General features: G+C 35.2%; 1 protein-coding gene across 18 annotated transcripts in view; it reads left to right on the top strand.

Moving 5' to 3' along the window:
- The window catches only part of PRKN (parkin RBR E3 ubiquitin protein ligase), a 1,304,064-nt gene that overhangs the window by 224,314 nt on the left and 1,061,683 nt on the right, over window positions 1-18,067 (top strand). Inside the window, exon 2 of one of the 18 annotated variants that reach the window (XM_082404599.1) lies at window positions 14,544-14,596. The exons of the other annotated variants lie outside the window; for them this stretch is intronic. Coding sequence (XP_082260725.1) covers window position 14,596 — 1 coding nt within the window. The 5' untranslated portion in view covers window positions 14,544-14,595. The remainder of the gene's footprint in view (window positions 1-14,543; window positions 14,597-18,067) is intronic. 18 annotated transcript variants of the gene reach the window in all.

Raw genomic sequence — 18,067 nt, forward strand, 5'->3', positions numbered from 1 at the left:
CTCACAGTGGGTGGCATTAAGGTAGAGGAACCCGAAAGTTAGGGAACCTAAATCTTTTATAAAAGACAGTAAGCATGCCTGCCCTTTGGTCCAGATGTTTGCTATACAAACACCCATGAAAAGACTGTGCAGCATGGAGGGTAGTGAAGCAAAATTGTAGAAACACCAAAGACCCAATGGAGAATGATATCCTGATAGAAAGATTTGAGTTGAATTCTTCCTTTTTTGTGGCAAATATTAACATTATACTGATTTAATGGAAAACTTCTTGCTTTAAATAATCTTTACCATAATGTTTGTTGTAGCTCCTCAAGAGTGATCATTTGAAGTAGGTTCAGAGCATTGCCCACATTTAATAATGAAGAGTTAAATGATTTATTACAAATTCTTGCAGAGACTTTGCGTCAAAGCAAATACTCACATGTTCAAAGATGAGTTTTAATTTACTGGACTAAATAAAGTTCTCATTGACTCCTTACCTTGAACTTCAGGTATTTAGCCTTAAAATTATCTACTGGACCTATGATATTTTCTATCAGTGTTAAAATTTGGAAAGTACTTGTCCATCTATCAGAGCACATAGTTGTTATTACAGAAGGACCTGTAGAACTCTGTATGGTGAGAGGATAAGAAACACATTAGCTTCTTAACCCTTAAAGCTTATATTGGAGGAGGCTATGTGTGTGTGTCTATGTATTTATATGTATACACACACATAAATTTGTTGTAAACATCAAGTTGAAGTGAAATGGCATGATGTTTTTGATAGTTACAGTTGACCCTTGAAAACATGGATTTGAATTGGGTGGACCCACTTATAATGTGGATTTTTCTTCAATAGTAAATACTATAATACTACATGATTTGCAGTTGGTTAAATCTGTAGATGCAGAACCTCGGATACCAAGGAACCATGGATGTTGAGAAACTACATATATGGAGGCCGACCATAAGTTACATGTGGATTTTCGACTGCTCAGAGGGTTGGCACCCCTAACTCCCGAGTTGTTCAAGGGTCAACTTTGTATTAATCTACATAGTAGAACTAGAGATGCCTTTGTGAGAAACCATGCACAATCACACAACTGATGCCCAATTTAATTAACAGTAGACATTTGTTAACCAAATATTGGCCTCAGGTGTGAAGTTCATAATCATGATACAACTTTTAGAATATCATACAGTTCAGAATATAAACATGTAGATATTTTAGCATATTCCTTTTTAAATGTGGGATACCCAGATGAGTTAACATATTGTCTGAATATTGAAAGATTGTTCTTTTGTGCAATAGAAAACTTAGCCTTTTAAAAGTTTTTAAGAGACACCTTTAGAGTTCTCAAAATTATTTAAGACACTTGGTGCTATCTGGTCACTCGCTACTGCAAATATATCCATCCATTATAATACTGATACACTCATGGCTAATGAAAACCCCTTGTTTTTTCCTAAAAGAGAAATTAGTATACTATGACTTTTCTTCTGTCGCAATAAAAAAAATATCCACTTGAAAATCCATTACTTATTTTTCTGTATCTGCCATAAATTTTCCTTTATCTCTGAGATATTTTGAACTCCTCCAGCCTTTAGCCACTCCCTCTTCTCTGTTCTCAAAGCATTCGGTGTATTGCACATGGTACAAACCCTAATATTAACATACAGCACGTTGTAGTGCATAATTCTGTTTTATCATCTCTGCCCCCAGGCTGTGATTCATTTTTGTGGCATCAGTTTCTAGCACTGTGCCTAGCACATAGATACTTATTCAGTAAATATTTGTTGAAAGTACGAACGAATGAATTTTAATGTCACCAACAATTTGTTCTAAATCTTATTCATACTGACTTTAGAGCATATGGAAATTAGAACAGTGTTAATAATTTGAGCAAATTAGAGTTTCTGTATTAACATTGAAATATATGTTGCCTTTTTTTCATACCATTAGCACTAGTCTGGGTCCTAAAAGCACTTCTAAGTACAGCAACTGTGAGATATTTAACAACAAAACTTTACCACATTATAAAAACAAACATCTAAATGCAAAAGATGACATTTATGAATTTTTTAAGTTTCTTCCTGTAATTGCAGGCTTCACTGATGAATAAAAATAGGAAAGAAAGCCATTTAAGATTAAGTGAATGCACATTGATTTATTTGCTTATTCCCAAAGTACTAAGTAACTGTCTTTTGCCAAGTACTTTAACAAGTGATGACTATCTAGAGATGTTTCGGGAGGAGTTGTGGGTAGAAAGCTATACTGAGATATAATTCACATACTAAAAGTTTCACCCATTTAAAGTGTAAATTCATTGTTTTTCGGTATATTCAGAGTTCTGAAACTATCACCACTATCAATTTTAGAAGATTTCATCACCCCGAAGAGAAACCCCTACCCTTTAGCAGTAACTCATTTCTCCCCAAACGCTCTCCACTACTGCCCCAGTCAACCACTAATATACTTTCTGTGTCTAAAGATTTGCCTGTTCTGGACATTTAATATGAATGGAATAATATAACTTGTGGTCTTTTGTAACTGGCTTCTTTTATAATACTTAGTACTTAAGTTTCATTAATGTTGTAGTATGAATCAGTACTTCATCCCTTTTTAATTACCACAAAATATTTCATTGTATGAATATACCACATGTGTGCATATATCCATTTAGTAATTAATCCATCTTTTGGCTGTTAAAAAGGAGGCTGATATGAACATTCACGTATAAGGTTTTACATGGACATATGTTTTCATTTCTCTTGAGTATATGCCTAGGAGTAGAATTGCTGGGTTATATGATAACTCTATATGTTTAACTGTCTGAGGAACTGCCAGACTGTTTTCCAAAGTGACTGCACCATTTTACATTCCCACCAGCAATGTATGAAGTTCCAGTTTCCTCACATCTATAGAGATTTTAAGAGACGATTTTAACAAATATATCTAAGTGGAGCTTAAGAATGTAACATTATTTTGATGACTACCAGAAAGCCATTTTCCAATTTATTTTGGAAAATGTGGTTAATTTTTATTGTTTAGTTATAGCTGCTAACATTTACTGAGTGTCCACAATATACATGTGGTCAGCCATTTAATCCTTGTAACAACCCTAGAAAGTAGGCATCAATGCTGTTTTTACTTTTGAGGGTGTTAAAGCATGGAAAGGTTAAGTGACACATCAGGAAGGTTGAGAAGAGAGTTCACCTAGGTGGCCTGGCTTGAGAGCTCTGTATCTGAATTCACACTCTGCCCTGGCACATGTTGAGTGGTGCTGCCACAGGTTTAAGTCTTTGCTGGGAAGTTAGAAAATATATTCGCAAATGGAATTTTGTATTTAAAGTTTAAGAGTGAAACTATAGTGTAAATTTTGGTCTATGAGACAAAGACTCACTGACCATTTTGTTAACCATTAATTATGAATTGTATTAGGTCAATGGAAGACATTTCTTATACACAATTAGTACTATCATTTAGTGAATGTTTACTGTGTGCCAGACACTCTTTCAAGTGTGTTTCTTCATTCACTCAACAGTAGTGTGATGCTGACTTTAGAAGAGATTAGCTTAAATGTCTTTAATGCATGAATCAATAATGTATATTAGCTCACAATGAAAACATTTACTTCTTCCTTTCTTTTACTCAATTCAAATAATTTAATTATATTCATTTTCTTCATCTTGAAAGTTAGTGGCTAATGGACATATGAAAATATGTTTAACATCGCGAATTATTGGAGAAATGCAAATTGAAACCGCAGTGAGGTGCTACCTCATACCTGTCAGAATGACTATCATGAAAAAATCTACAAATAACAAACGTTGGAGAGGATGTGGAGAAAAGGGAACCCTTGTATACTGTTGATGGGAATGTAAATTGGTGCAGCCACTATGGAAAATAGTATGGAGGTTCCTCAAAAAACTAAAAATAGAACTACCATATGATCCAGCAATTCCACTCCTGGGTATATATCCAGAAAAATTGAAAACACTAATTCAAAAACATGCACCCCAGTGTTCACAGTAGCACTATTTACAATAGCCTAGACATGGAAGCAATCCACAAATAGATGTTTTAATATATCAACAGACTATTGGATTAAAAAAGTGATATATCTGTAGATATGAATATATACATGAATTTATATATATGTGAATATTATTTGGCCGTAAAAAGAAGGAAATACTACCATTTGCAACAATGTGGATGGACCTAGAGAATATTATGCTTAGTGAAATAAGTAAGACAGAGAAAGACAAATACTGTATATCACTTATACATGAAATCTAAAAAATAATACAAATGAATGTATATGCAAAACAGAAACAGACTCATAGACATAGAAAACAAACTTGTGGTTACCATATGGGGGGAGCGAATCAGAAGTATGGAATTAACAAATACAAACTACTATACATAAGCTAGATGAGCAACAAAGATATACTGTATAGCACAGGGAATTTAATACCCATTATCTTGTAATAACCTATAATGGAGTATAATCTGCAAAAATAATGAATCACTATACTGTACACTTGAAGCTAACACAACGTTGTAAATCATCTATACTTCAATACAAAATATTAGTGAAGTAAATTTGCCTTAGTGTCACATGGAAAATTTCTCAATAGCAAGAAAAGAATTAACGATAAAGGCCTATAAGTTGCCATTAAAAACAACAACAGCAAAAAGCTGGGGCAAATTAATTTTATTCACAAAGATAGCAAGCTATCCCATCTCTGGGAGGGAAAGACATAAACTGGGAACATTTAATATCATTATATGTTAATATAATACTAGCTTTCCCTAAAATGCCCCTCCTATCGGAAGAACTGTATTTCTTGGATATCTTTATAAACCTCTTTTTTTTTTTTTTAATAAATTTATTTACTTATTTATTTTATTTTTGGCTGCATTGAGTCTTCGTTGCTGCACACAGGCTTTCTCTAGTTGCAGAGAGCGGGGGCTCTTTGTTGCGGTGCGCAGGCTTCTCATTAGGGCAGCTTCTCCTGTTGCAGAGCATGGGCTCTAGGCTCATGGGCTTCAGCAGTTGTGGCGCACGGGCTCAGCCGCTCCTGCAGCATGTGGGATCTTCCCAGACCAGGGCTCGAACCCGTGCCCCCCGCATTGGCAGGCAGATTCTCAACCACTGCGCCACCAGGGAAGCCCTATAAACCTCTTTTTGATGGAAGCAACTGAGAATGCAAAATTGTTTGAAAATTGTTTCTATAAAAAAGAGCAAATAAAATATTTAAAAAATATTTTATTAGTGATTGAGCAAACAAAAATACAAAGAAACAAAACCCTGGAACAGCAGTACAGTGTGATCTCAAGTTTGTGTCCACATCACTAAATTGCTGCTTGTTTCCACCAATTGACTCTAAGTAGGATGACTCTTCAGTTTGGAGTTGGTGCAGTTTTCATTTCTTTGTATTAATCAATTTCATTGTGATTTCATATTAATGTTATTATATTAGTCAGTAATCTTCTATTTTGCTCAAATCTTGCACATTTTTAAGTTGGTATAAAATTTATTGTAGGCTTTAATATTCGCAGTATTGTCATACTGCTTATATTAAGGTTTAAATAATAAAACAATTGCATTTTTTAAAAATATTTTCAGTGGGATTTTAAAACTTTCATGATTTGCTTTTCTCTATCTTCAGTTTAATAATACACAAAAAGCTCATCTTTAGTAGTAAGAAATTTTATATTTATTTTTCTCAAACTTGTTTTTCTTTTCCATTCCCCCACAGAACTTTATACTATTGTAATAAATCAGTCTTCCTTATTCATGGATTCCATATTTGCAAATTCATCTACATGGTAAAATGTATTGTATTCTAACCTCAAAATCAATGCTTGTGGCACTTTCTTGGTCATTGACAGACAAATACAGAATGGTGAGGAAATTTGAGCGGCTCCCTGTGCAGATTCCTAGCTGAGATAGAACAAGGTTGTGCTCTGCTTTCTTGTTTCAGTTCTCATACTGTCAACAAGTGTCCTTTTTGTGCTCTATTTAGTGCTGTGTTTTCACATTTTTGTGCTTTTTCTTGGTGATTTTGCTCTTTAAAATGACCCCCAAGGCTAATGTTGAAATGCTGTCTAGTGTCCTAAGTACAGGAAGGCCGTGACGTGCCTTATGGAGAGAATATGTGTGTTAAAGAAGCTTCGTTCAGATATGAGTTTGATTGCTGCTGGCCATGAGTTCATTGTTAATGAATCAACTGTGTATATTAAATATGGTGTCTTTAAACAGACACACACATAAAACAAGGCTATGTATTGATTGGTTGATGAAAATGTTGTGACCAGAGGCTCACAGGAACCTAACCCTGTATTTTTCCTAGGAGCAATGGTTCAGTATTCACTAGTTCAGTGTTTGTCATGACTTTATAGAACCTAACTACCATAAATAACAAAAAATGGATTTTATTTTTTTTTCACAATTCAGGTTCTCATCATTTATTGATAAAGCAAAATAGTCCATAGCATTAGAGTCTAAGAAGCATTCTATGCAAAATCATGGTGAGTTGCAGGAAGAATAAGGCAATATTTTATTCTTCAAGTTATAGACATGGAATTAACCTGGCTTTCCTTGGACTGTAGGACTTTTGCTGGGAGGAAATGATGCAGTGTGAGAAAAATGATTTTTTTTTGTTTTAAATTTCTTTACGCATCTCTTTGAAACACATCTCTGCAACAAAAACATGTACAAAAATTGAAATTTAAGATATATTTTGAAATTTCCTAGTATTGTAAACCTTGCTATTAACAATTTCTACTGGATTGCAATATCATTAATTCTCTTTTTTAGTATAAAAATTATTAAACCAATCTAAATATCTTATATATTAGGATGAATAATTTGTTGGTGTTTTTGACAAGTAATTATTAAGCAAAAATTATATTAGAAATGCATCTCTTAATTAGATGGATTAGGTTATTTTTCTAATTGATAACATGTATCTGTGGATAAGAATTACTTATTGCTAGAATGAAATAAGTTCAACATTATTTTGTTCTTTCCTTTTATTTTTATAGTTGTAAGCCCATGTTCTAATAAATAAGTATATGGGAATAGAAGGGATTTTATTATAGCAATATTACTTTATTCTTTTAATGCCTTCAAGATTATAAAATGAGAAAAATTGCTTAGTAAGTCTTCATTACAGTTATTTCAGTGATCTATCAATTTATAACTCAATTGAATCCATCTGCAATTTTGCTGAAAGCAAAGAATTTGCAGCTATCTACTTAGAAAACAATATATAGTCATTCACTTTTTCAGTTTCTGGGAAGTGTATCATATAGATTATACCAAGATTTTTTAACTCACTATTAATTTTACTGACTTTTCTTTCATTTAGAGGCATTTTGTTCAATCCAGTAAATTTAGAAAAGGTTGGGAAATTTGAAATATTGTTAATTTCAATACACCTTTGCCAATGCAGTGTTTATGATTTAATGCTTTTTTCTTACTTTAAGTATGTTTTTATCAAAGCCTTGGAGCTGCATATATAACTTTTTCGATTTGTGGAAAATGCCTGCCTTTTGGCATGATTGGCAAGACAAGTCTTCATCATATTAGTCAGTGAATAAGAGTTAATTTATCAGAAAAAAAAAATGGGCCCACGTAGCCATTTTGTTATTATTTAATTCTGATACCTCAGAATAAGGGTGAGTGGCTGTCTAGCTGGCTAGATGGCTGGGTGGGTGAGTGGAAGGGGGGACGGCTGGTTGAATGGCTAGTTGGATAGATAGAAGGGTGGATGGTTAAGTAAGGAATAGAACTTTGCCTGCAGTTCATTTCCTAAATGAAATAAGGCACTCTCACCTTGTATTACAGACAACAGTCTTATCTCTACTCTCCTGAGACTCAACCTGAGGAGGAATTGCTTCTTTGGCAAGACTGAGGGTGTGGAAGAGCTGGGATAGTTAAATACATTGGTATCCCTTTTGTCCCTCTTTACTCTAGCTGAATTCCTAACAACGCAACCTAACCCAGCGCTGATAATGGTCTGAAATGACTAAAATACACTGTTCCTAATACCAACTTTCACCCTACTGTGTAAGAAGTCAAGCTCTACTGCAGGTTAATGGGACCTTGGTTAAAAGAGGCTTCTCAGTCACCAATAATTCAGGTTGTCCTTTTTTGACACCCTGTGGTAATGCAACAGAGTGAAATTGGGGAAGAGTGAGTGATATGCCTTTCTTTGTAAAATAGGAAAATGTTGATTTTGAAGAGAAGGTTGCACAAAAGATCTATTATGACATCTCAGCCATAGACATGTTTTCTGACATATTAGTCTTAAGGAAGCATATGTGAGAATTAGGAGGTGTAAGAATTACCCTCTTACACCCTCGGGTAACATACAGTCTTTGTGTGAAGTCACTGATCTAAAGGAGAGGGCTTCAGGACACAGCTGCTAGTTCCTGCTCCTTTCTTTATAAATCTTGGGTAAACCACTTTTCCTTCTTGTACATCTGTTTATTCATTTTAAAAGTAGGAGTATGAATGCTGTCACAATCATCTTTCAGAGCTGTTGTGAAGATTAACTGAGATAATGTCTGTAAAAGCACTTTGAAAACTGAAAGCTCTATCTAAACATGAGATATCAGTATCAGTATCCTGAAGTCACTTTAGATCAATTACAGTGTACTCTAAAGCATAGTGAAATAGAACTCCATTCAGGAAAATCTTTCTTATTGAAAGAAAATAAAAGGTAGATTTTTTAGTTACCTAAACATTAATATTGTACAACTGACATAGTAACCACAATTTTTAAGCCATATGTTGGGCCTTAGGTAAGAGCTAATAATTGTTAAAACTTATAATGTGCTAGGCACTTTTCTAAATACTTTGCATATATTAATTCATTGAATTCTCACAACCAATTGAGGCAGATACTATTGCTAGCTCCTATTTTATAGAGAATAAACTGAGGACCAGAAACTGTGTGACATGATTACATAGTTGATAAGGGACAGTTGTAGTCTTTGAATCTCAGCAGGTAGTTCCAGAGTTCATGGCCTTAGCCATAATACACACCTCTTGTTTTGTGGATTCTTAATTACATTTTTCCTTTGTCCCATTCTCCACCTCCCATAATGTTACTTCTGTTAAGTAATTAAAGAAGAAAATGGAAGAATTAATCAAAGAGAAAAAAATAGTTGGGAGGGGGGCCGAGAGAGAGAGAGAGAGAGAGAGAGAGAGAGAGAGAAGAACCAATGCAAAATCCACTGGGTATGCCTTTATCAAAGAATCAGAGCAGTTGCCTTGAGGCCATAGATAATGTCTTTGCCTACAGTTTCTTTTGTCTACACCTCCAGACCTCCAGGTCTGTTACCCACTGAGGAGGGTAGGAAGGGCTCATTGTCGTCTGTCTCTATCCAGGGAGGCTGGGAGCAGTGGGAGACCCATACATTCCAAGCCTGGCTAAATGAGGTACCAGGTACATCTCCCAACTCAAAGAAAGGAAGGAATGGAGGATGCAGAGTGTGATATTTGAGCCTTTTCTCCCACCTCAAATGGTGGCAACACAGTTCAGTACCTCTTTTTTTTTTTTTATAACAATTTTGTATTTGAATCCATGTGATAATTAATATTGTCATCCTGCCTCCTCATACTTATTTTGCTCAGCATTTTTTTATTCATTTATTTTCAAACTGTTCCTGTCTTTGTATGTAAAATGTGGCTCTTGTAGAAAGTACATAGTTGTGTCAACCTTGTTCTGTCCTGACAGTCTCCACCTTTTAATTGAAGTGTTATTTCATTAAAATTTAATGTAATTATTGAAATGATTGAATTTGAGTTTATCATTTTATTATATGTTTTCTATTTACTTTTCCAGTTTTGCTCCTCTGTTACTCATTTACTGATTCTGGAGGATTCAGTAGTTTGTAGAATTCCCTTGTAATTTTTATTTGCTTTTTGGCTCAACATTTTTATTCATTTCAATTTTTACTCTAGGAATTATAATGTATATTCTTGAATTTTGACAGTCAATATTGTTAATAATGCACCAGTTTCCACCCAAAATGTAGAAAAATGGTTGATATCCATCCCCCATTCTTTATGCTATAGTTGTCATATTTATTATATTTGTATGTATTTTGGACTCCTCATGAAACTTTTTAATTTTTGTGTTGAATGTTTTCTTAGCTCAGCACCATAATGAACTATCACTTGACTGGGTGGTTTAAACAATAGAAATTTATTTTCTCACAGTTCTGGAGGCTGGCAGTCTGAGATCAGAGTTCTAGCATGGTCAGGTTCTGGGGAGAGCCCTCTTCCTGGCTTATAGACAGCCTCCTTTTTACTGCATCCTCACATGGCAGAAGGAGAGACAGCAAACTCTGTGGTGTCTCTTCTGGTATAAGGATACTAATCTCTTCATGAGTGCCCCACCCTCATGCCCTTATCTAAAACTAACCATCTCCCCAAGCTCCCATCTCCATATACCATTGCATTGGGGGTTAAGGCTTTAACATATGAATTTGGCTGGGGGGAGGGTACTAAATTCAGTCCATATAAGCAATTATATTATTACAGAAATTAAGATGAATAAAGCAAAAAATCCCCACATAATTGTCTTCTGTATTTACTCAGGCATTTAGCATTTCTGATGTTCTTATCCCTTTCTGAGGATCTACATTTCCATCTGTTGTCATTTCTCTTTAGTATGAAGAATTTTCTTTAGCATTTCTTATAGGGTGAGTCTGCTTGTGACAAAGTTTCTTAGTTTTCTTACATCTTAAAATATCTTTATTTTGCCTTTATTCCTGAAGGATATTCTTACTGGATGTAAAATTCTGTGTTTAACAGTGTTTCTGTTTTTGTTTTTAATTTGAATACCTTAAAGATGTTATACTTCTGGCCTCCATTGCTTTTGATGATGAGTTTAAGCTATGTGAGGGAATCTCTTTTCCTGTTGCTTTCAAAACTTGTTCCTTATCTTTGGGTTTCAATAGTTTGACTGATGTGCCTTGACACAGTCTTATTCAAATTTATGTTGCTTTTCGTTGTTGAGCATTTTGAATATGTACATTTATTTATTTCATCATACATTTTAAAATTCTGGGCATTATGTCTCAAATAATTTTTCTGCCCCATTTTCTCTTCTTTCTTTTTGTCACTACAATTATATATATGTTAAACCATTTGATATTACCTACCAAGTCCCTGAGGTCTGTTCATTTTTTTAAAAACTCCCTTCTCTCTATTCTTCATTAACATTTCCCTCTTTTATCTCCATTTTGTTATTAAATCTATTAATAAATATTTATTTCAGATATTGTAGTTTTAGTTCTAGAATTTCCAGTTGATTCTTTTTTATAATCTCCATTTTCTGCAGGGAGTTGATCTGACATGTTACTCAGTCATTACAAAAAGCAAAAATCCTGGCGTCTATCTGTTTAACACTGTGATAGTGAGGGTGAGGAGACTAAATGAAGTTTCTGATTAGAAAGAACTTAAAAGATAGTTAGAAATCAAGAATTATGTAAGAAACTAATAAAGAATGATATCAGATAGCATATAATCAAACATTAAATTATGTGTTATAAATAATAGTTTTTTTAAAAAATAGTAATAGCTAATAGTGACCTGGATCCTGCAACAACCCAATAAAGGTTAGATTGTATATGCAAGGTCGCTAAATGTTGAGCTGTGATTACAAAAATGCTGATTAATTCTAGAGCTTTGTTCTTCACTATTATTCATTGGGTGGAGGAATAGATTAGTATAGACTAGATTATATTAGAAATGAAGTAGGACTCAAAGCAATGACATCATTTGACTTTATTCTAGAAAAGAAATTGTAGAAGTCAAAATCTATCTATTCTCTGCTGCCAGAGGATCATTTCACAATCTTCTCATCCTGATGGTTAATAGCTTCACTCAAGAAAAACCATATTCATTACGCTCATGTGCAACACTTTGAATGACAGGATACAAAATAAGGGGGCAGGGGGAGGTAAACATGGCTGAGATATGGAATTTCTACCGGTTGAGCTTGACCCCTGACTCAAACCTGGATGGGCTCCGTTGTTACCAGAGTTCTCTCCTCTGCTTGGTGGGGGTTCGACATCACAGTTTGAGGCTGCATTCTCAAGCAGAGGCCTGTGCTTTACGTTGTCAGTTGAAGGTAACCCTTAAGGGCCAGAGAATATATTCACAGTTTGTCCTTTTAAGGATATTTGATGCACCTACACAAGACCATTACCTGGATACATTTTTTGTTGTTATTCTTTATATCTGTTGTATAGGAAGGGTAACTTTACTAGATGTTGCAATTACCTTTCTTCTAACTTTTTCCTCTGAACTTAGAAGTTACTTATATGACCAGATAGCAAGTGCCTGTTATTCCTTAATTGGTGATTTTGCATTTGTTATTTTTCTGCAATAATCAGAATATAATAATGGTTCTCTCTCAAAACAAGTGTTTGATTTTCTTAAAATATTAATATTAGTAATTTTTAAGTGCTGGTCACACCTTCACCCCCTACTTACTTTAATCCTACATGGTAGATGTTCTTGCTGAATCATAGTTTGTGCTTTTCTCAGTTTAAGAAAAAAGTCATTAAAGTTCAAGTTTAAAACATACAATAAAGTACCCAATTTGGTCATTCATTTACCTAGGTTTACAAAGTACTGTATGTGTGTGTGTGTTTATGTAAAATATATGTGTGTGGATATACACATGTATGTAATATATTTCTATATATATACACACACATCTTTTCTTTATAATTGTTTCTTAGACTAATATTAAGATGTTATGGACTAATATGTATATGTATGTATATTATATACTTATACATATAAAGTATATACACACACAGTAGTTTTATTAATTTGGATATACACACATATGTATACATGCATATGTACCTATATATGAATACACATACATATTCTTTTGTAATTATTTTTTAAACTAATTTTTAATGATTTGAAATATATTAAATTTTTTTACTAGCAGAGTCCTATGAAAAATGCCTAATATGCTGCAGTCCTTTAACAAATGGTTTAAATTATGAATGCAAGAAATTAGGATTAAAACAAATTTTACTTTCTGAATCCTGAAGATATACTGTGTGATTTGTGGGAGGTTAATTTCACCTTTATATAAGGATTTTGAGATTTCTATATGAAAGTTGTTAAGTACATGTTCAGCGTAGTTCTTGTGAGCAAAATCTATAACTTGAAGAATGTAGGAATTGGTTCTAAGGATTAGGTAATTCCATGGACTCACATTGTTCTGAGGATGGTCTGAGGTTGAAAGTTGTGAGAGAGTTGGATTTTAAAATAAGAATATAAAGTAAAAATCATGGTGAATGAAAATTCCCCATTGAAATACATTAAATGGCCCAAGAATTATAAAACATGCAGCTTGGATAATACAACCCTGGGAGGACACTCAGAAAAGAAGAGAGTTCAAGCAGACCTCTGGGCGCTCTAAAATCAGTAGGTCGAACAAAAAAAGAGAATCTGATAGATGAAGCTAAGAAAGTATATCCTGTATTGTAGGAGGGAAACTGGGAGGGCTTGGTGGTGTATGCCAAGAGAAAAAAAGTTTTATTAGAACAAGATTCTTACTGAATGTCCCTGAATGGCCAAATATGAGAAGAATAGAAAAGCAACCATTGACTGGAAATGTGGAGGTCATACCAAGAGCAGTCTTCAAGAGTAGTTCATAAAAGAACGGAAAGTAAAGAAATGGAAAGCTTGAACTGTAAGAAATTCACAGTAGAATATTCTGTGCAGAGAAGTGGGATAGTGAATGGAGGGGAATGTGAGGACAAGGGTGTCTGTTTGGGGTAGAAGCTACTAGAGTGATATTTCTCAAAGGTACAGAAGAAACTACCTCACCAGAGATATGTAGGGTTACTTTTTTGTTGCCACGGTTATTGGAGTGCACTCCTGATATTTACTGGGCTGCAGCTGGAGCTAAACATCCTGTAGAGCTTAGGGCATTCTCTCTTGAGGAGGAATTGTCTTGCTCGAAAAGCAATGGGCTCATTTATACTCTGATGGCAATGGTCTATCTTGGGCTCTGTTTTTATTTGATTCTCTCAGCGAAAATGTCTAAACTCCCATGATATTCCATGCCATCTAAAATCACTTCTTCACTAAGCCTTTGATAAGTTCTGGATTTCTCTGGATTGGCCTACCTTGGATCATCTCTATTCTAGGGAATCAATCACTATGACCTGGGGAACACCAGGCACTGACTGGTTCATGTCCATCTTTGAGCCAGTCACTGTGACAAAGAGGATGAGGTTGTGCTGATTAATGAGAGCTCACACCTGGAGTTGGGGGGGGGGGTGAATCACCCCACCTCAATCCTGTGACTAGTCTCAGTGTAGGAGGAGTAGAATGGCTGCTTTCAAGGCAGTCAGAATCCTACAAGGACCATAATCATTGATGAAACTATTATAGTTATAACTAAAAAATTAAGCCGCAATCAGACAGGACAAGTAGAATAGCCTTGAGAAAAATATAAGTGGCCATGAACCTATGACTCCTTCCCCTCCTTCCTCCCAGTTACTTTCTTATCCTCTGGATCTTCTGAACCCTGGTCAAGGATAACATAAAAAGTAAGTGTGAACGTGACTCATCATCTTTTTCTTATCATTGTATTATGGTGCTTATTGATAATACACATAATGGATAATGTTTCGTGATATGGTGTTTATTTCTGGTGCTATAATAGGTGTCATCGGAACAAGCATTCCCAAACTTTTAATTTATAATTAAATCTCAGAACATGGATATAAGCTAAATTCTTTATCATGTCTCTGTTCTTGGAAGTTGTCTGTATCATGAAGAGGAGCAGAAATAAAAAAAATAAGCTACTTAATTTAGCTCTTCTCACCTCCTATTTAATCTATCTTAGTTATAATACAAACAGTGGAAGCTGCTTTAATGAGTGCTCCTCCTCTAGGTGACTAAAATTAGGAAACTAGTTTTGCAAAACAAACTTACCTTGTACCAAGAGTACAAGGTAATGTACTAAGGACTCTTTTCAAACTTTCCTAATACATCCATAATCTAAGCAAATCTTTTGTGACTGGCACTTGATGTTGTATACATTATCTCCAGTTTAGCGTATAAGGAAGCTAAGAACCCAGGTGAACAGATAATTTGTCCTAAGTCATAAAATTAGCAAGTGGCACAACCAGGTTTCCAATTTCTTTTTTCCTGGCTCTAAGGGCATTCTGCTTTCTATGACTCTTAAAGAGGTAGTAGAGGAGGAGGGTTGGGTGCTTCTCTCCTCCTCTCTTTTAGGAATCATGGCTGAAATGACAGGACTGAACAGACGGAACATACACATTTCTCACATGGGTCAGAAAAAGATGGAGACCCACTGCAAATTATGCTACTGCCATTAAACACTAGCTGTTTTCCACATAATGGCATTTGGTTATTTATCAGGTCACTTTAAGATGTTTGTTCTTATCCATACCAATATTTTAGTTGGCCAAATATCTGCTATGTATTTGATCAATCTTTCCATCAGAAAATTCATACTATATTTCTGATTTGCTGCTCAAAAATATTCATTTATAAAGTATTGGTACAGTTTATCCAAATTGAACTTAAGCTCACAAACGTTTTTCTATTTATAAGGAAAAAAAGGCTCTTAGATAGTAATTATTTCATTAGTGGTACAGAGTTATCTAGAATGTTTTTTGCAGATTTTTTTTCCTTTAGTTTTCTTTATAATTCTTGTCCTTAAGGTGGAATTCCCATGATTTGAACCCCTGGAGAAGATCAGCAACTTCAGATCTCCTGGAATATTTATTCCTTTTTTTAGTAGCCTTTGTATAGTTTTCAACTGCTTCTTCCCCAATGGTGTTTTACTTTTCTAAAAAAAAGTCTATTCACACTACTAGAAAATCCAGTTTGCAACTGGGACCATACCTTTTGTCCCTTATAGCCACTCACTTGTCATCATGTCTTATCTGATGAATTGCTTGTCTTATGGTCTCTGATCAGAGGATGCCAGGAGTATACCTCAAGGGATTCCAACACATTTTTATTTCTCCTCCTCTACTTTCAACAGTGTCACATGGCATCTACTTAAAAGTATATCAAAAGCACCTTTTCCTCTGTAATTGTTTTTTTCTTTTTTTTTTTCAATCAGTTTTCTTTATTTGGAACACTTTTGTCACTTCCAGTTCTTACTCTTTCTAAATATTTTCTGTGCTGGTAAAATATGTCAGGTTTTTGCTCCTGTGGTGTCATCTCTGGCATCTACTCTCAGTTTGGTGTCATTTTTATCTCATTGTGTCTTGTAAATATTGTTCATTGTGGTTTGCTCTTAGCTCTTCACTGGAGCTTTTATTTTTTTAATCTCATTTTCTACTGCTAACCTGTATAGAGGCTATCTGAATTATGTTATAAAGACTTTTTTGCTGTTGTGTTTTGTAATTTTTTTATCATAAGGAAAAGGAATGTGAACTTTTCTTTTGAGACGATTTTAGGCAGCATGTTATAGTAAATGGAATGGGGTTTAGAGGTAGATTGAACTGAGTTTAAATTGTGATTCCATTACAAAGTAGCTGATGTCCTTAAAAAAGTGATTACAATTCTCAAGGCCTTCATTTACTTTCTATTAAATAAGGATAATAGTACTGACCTTACCAGATCATCAGAAAGCTTAAAATAGCATATGTAATGTGCAACTTCTACCACATAGTAACTGCTTGAATATTATTGACATTGTAATTATTATTTTATTATAATTATTATTTGGTGGGCCATCTCACGTTTGAATTTAGAACTAGTAAGTGATAATGCTACATTTAAAGGAGATACAGGGACTTCCCTAGTGGCACAGTGGTTAAGAATCCACCTGCCAATGCAGGAGACACGGGCTTGAGCCCTGGTCCGGGAAGATCCCACATGCCGCAGAGCAACTAAGCCCACGTGCCACAACTACTGAGCCTGCTCTCTAGAGCCCGCTAGCCACAGCTACTGAAGCCCACGCTCCTAGAGCCCATGCTCCCCAACAAGAGAAGCCACTGCGATGAGAAGCTCGCGCACCACATTGAAGAGTAGCCCCAGCTCGCTGCAACTAGAGAAAGGCCACACGCAGCAATGAAGACGCAACGCAGCCAAAAATAAAAAAATAATTAATTAATTTATTTATTTAAAAAATTAAATAAAGGAGATACAGCAGAAAATAAACTATAGTGCCTGACCTTGAGGAGTGTATAATCTTTTAAAGAGGTAAAATATATACCAAAAACATCTAAGACATATACAAATATTCGTTGTTTTTGAAAGTAATTATGTGATAGTTATAAGCACTATAAATATTAATTAATGTATCATAGAACACCCTCTGTGGTTTATTTATATTTTGAAGATTAGGGAACTGAGAGTTAAAGAGTGAAGGTTAATGTGTTTACCCCAGTCTCCTGAGCTGATAAGGGACCTACAGGAATTGGTGAATAGGTCCTCTCACTTTGGAGGATGTATTTGTCACCTCTGCTATACTGCTTCCATGAGAAAATGTGGCAAGTCTTGTAAGACGTACACAGTAAAAGCCACTGGAGCCCTGAAGAGGTGAGCTCAGTCTTGAGGGGCTGATAGTGAGAGGCCTCTTGGAGGAGGTCACATTTGAGGTGGATCGTGGAGGTGAACAGGCTTTCAAAAGGCAGAGGTGAGGAAGGGAGTGACGTGAACAGAGGCAAGAGGTGGGGGCAGGCGTTTTCTGTTACATGTTTTTTGGGAGCATTTAGTTTGAAAGATTTGCGCCTTTAAAGGGTTTGAGGGCTACGACACAGTGAGGGCTCTAGATTAATACGGTTTACTTTGCAGAACAGTGTAGGACATTTCGGAGGTGAAGAGAGTATATTAAGACTCCAGCTGAGGGCTTCCCTGGTGGTGCAGTGGTTAAGAATCTGCCTGCCAATGCAGAGGACATGGGTTCAAGCCCTGGTCTGGGAAGATCCCACATGCCGCAGAGCAACTAAGCCCGTGAGCCACAACTACTGAGCCTGCGCGTGTAGAGCCTGTGCTCCACAACAAGAGAAGCCACGACAATGAGAAGCCCGCGC

This window comes from Balaenoptera borealis (genome assembly GCF_965194805.1).
Source record: "Balaenoptera borealis genome assembly, chromosome: 9".
Lineage (NCBI taxonomy): Eukaryota > Metazoa > Chordata > Mammalia > Artiodactyla > Balaenopteridae > Balaenoptera > Balaenoptera borealis.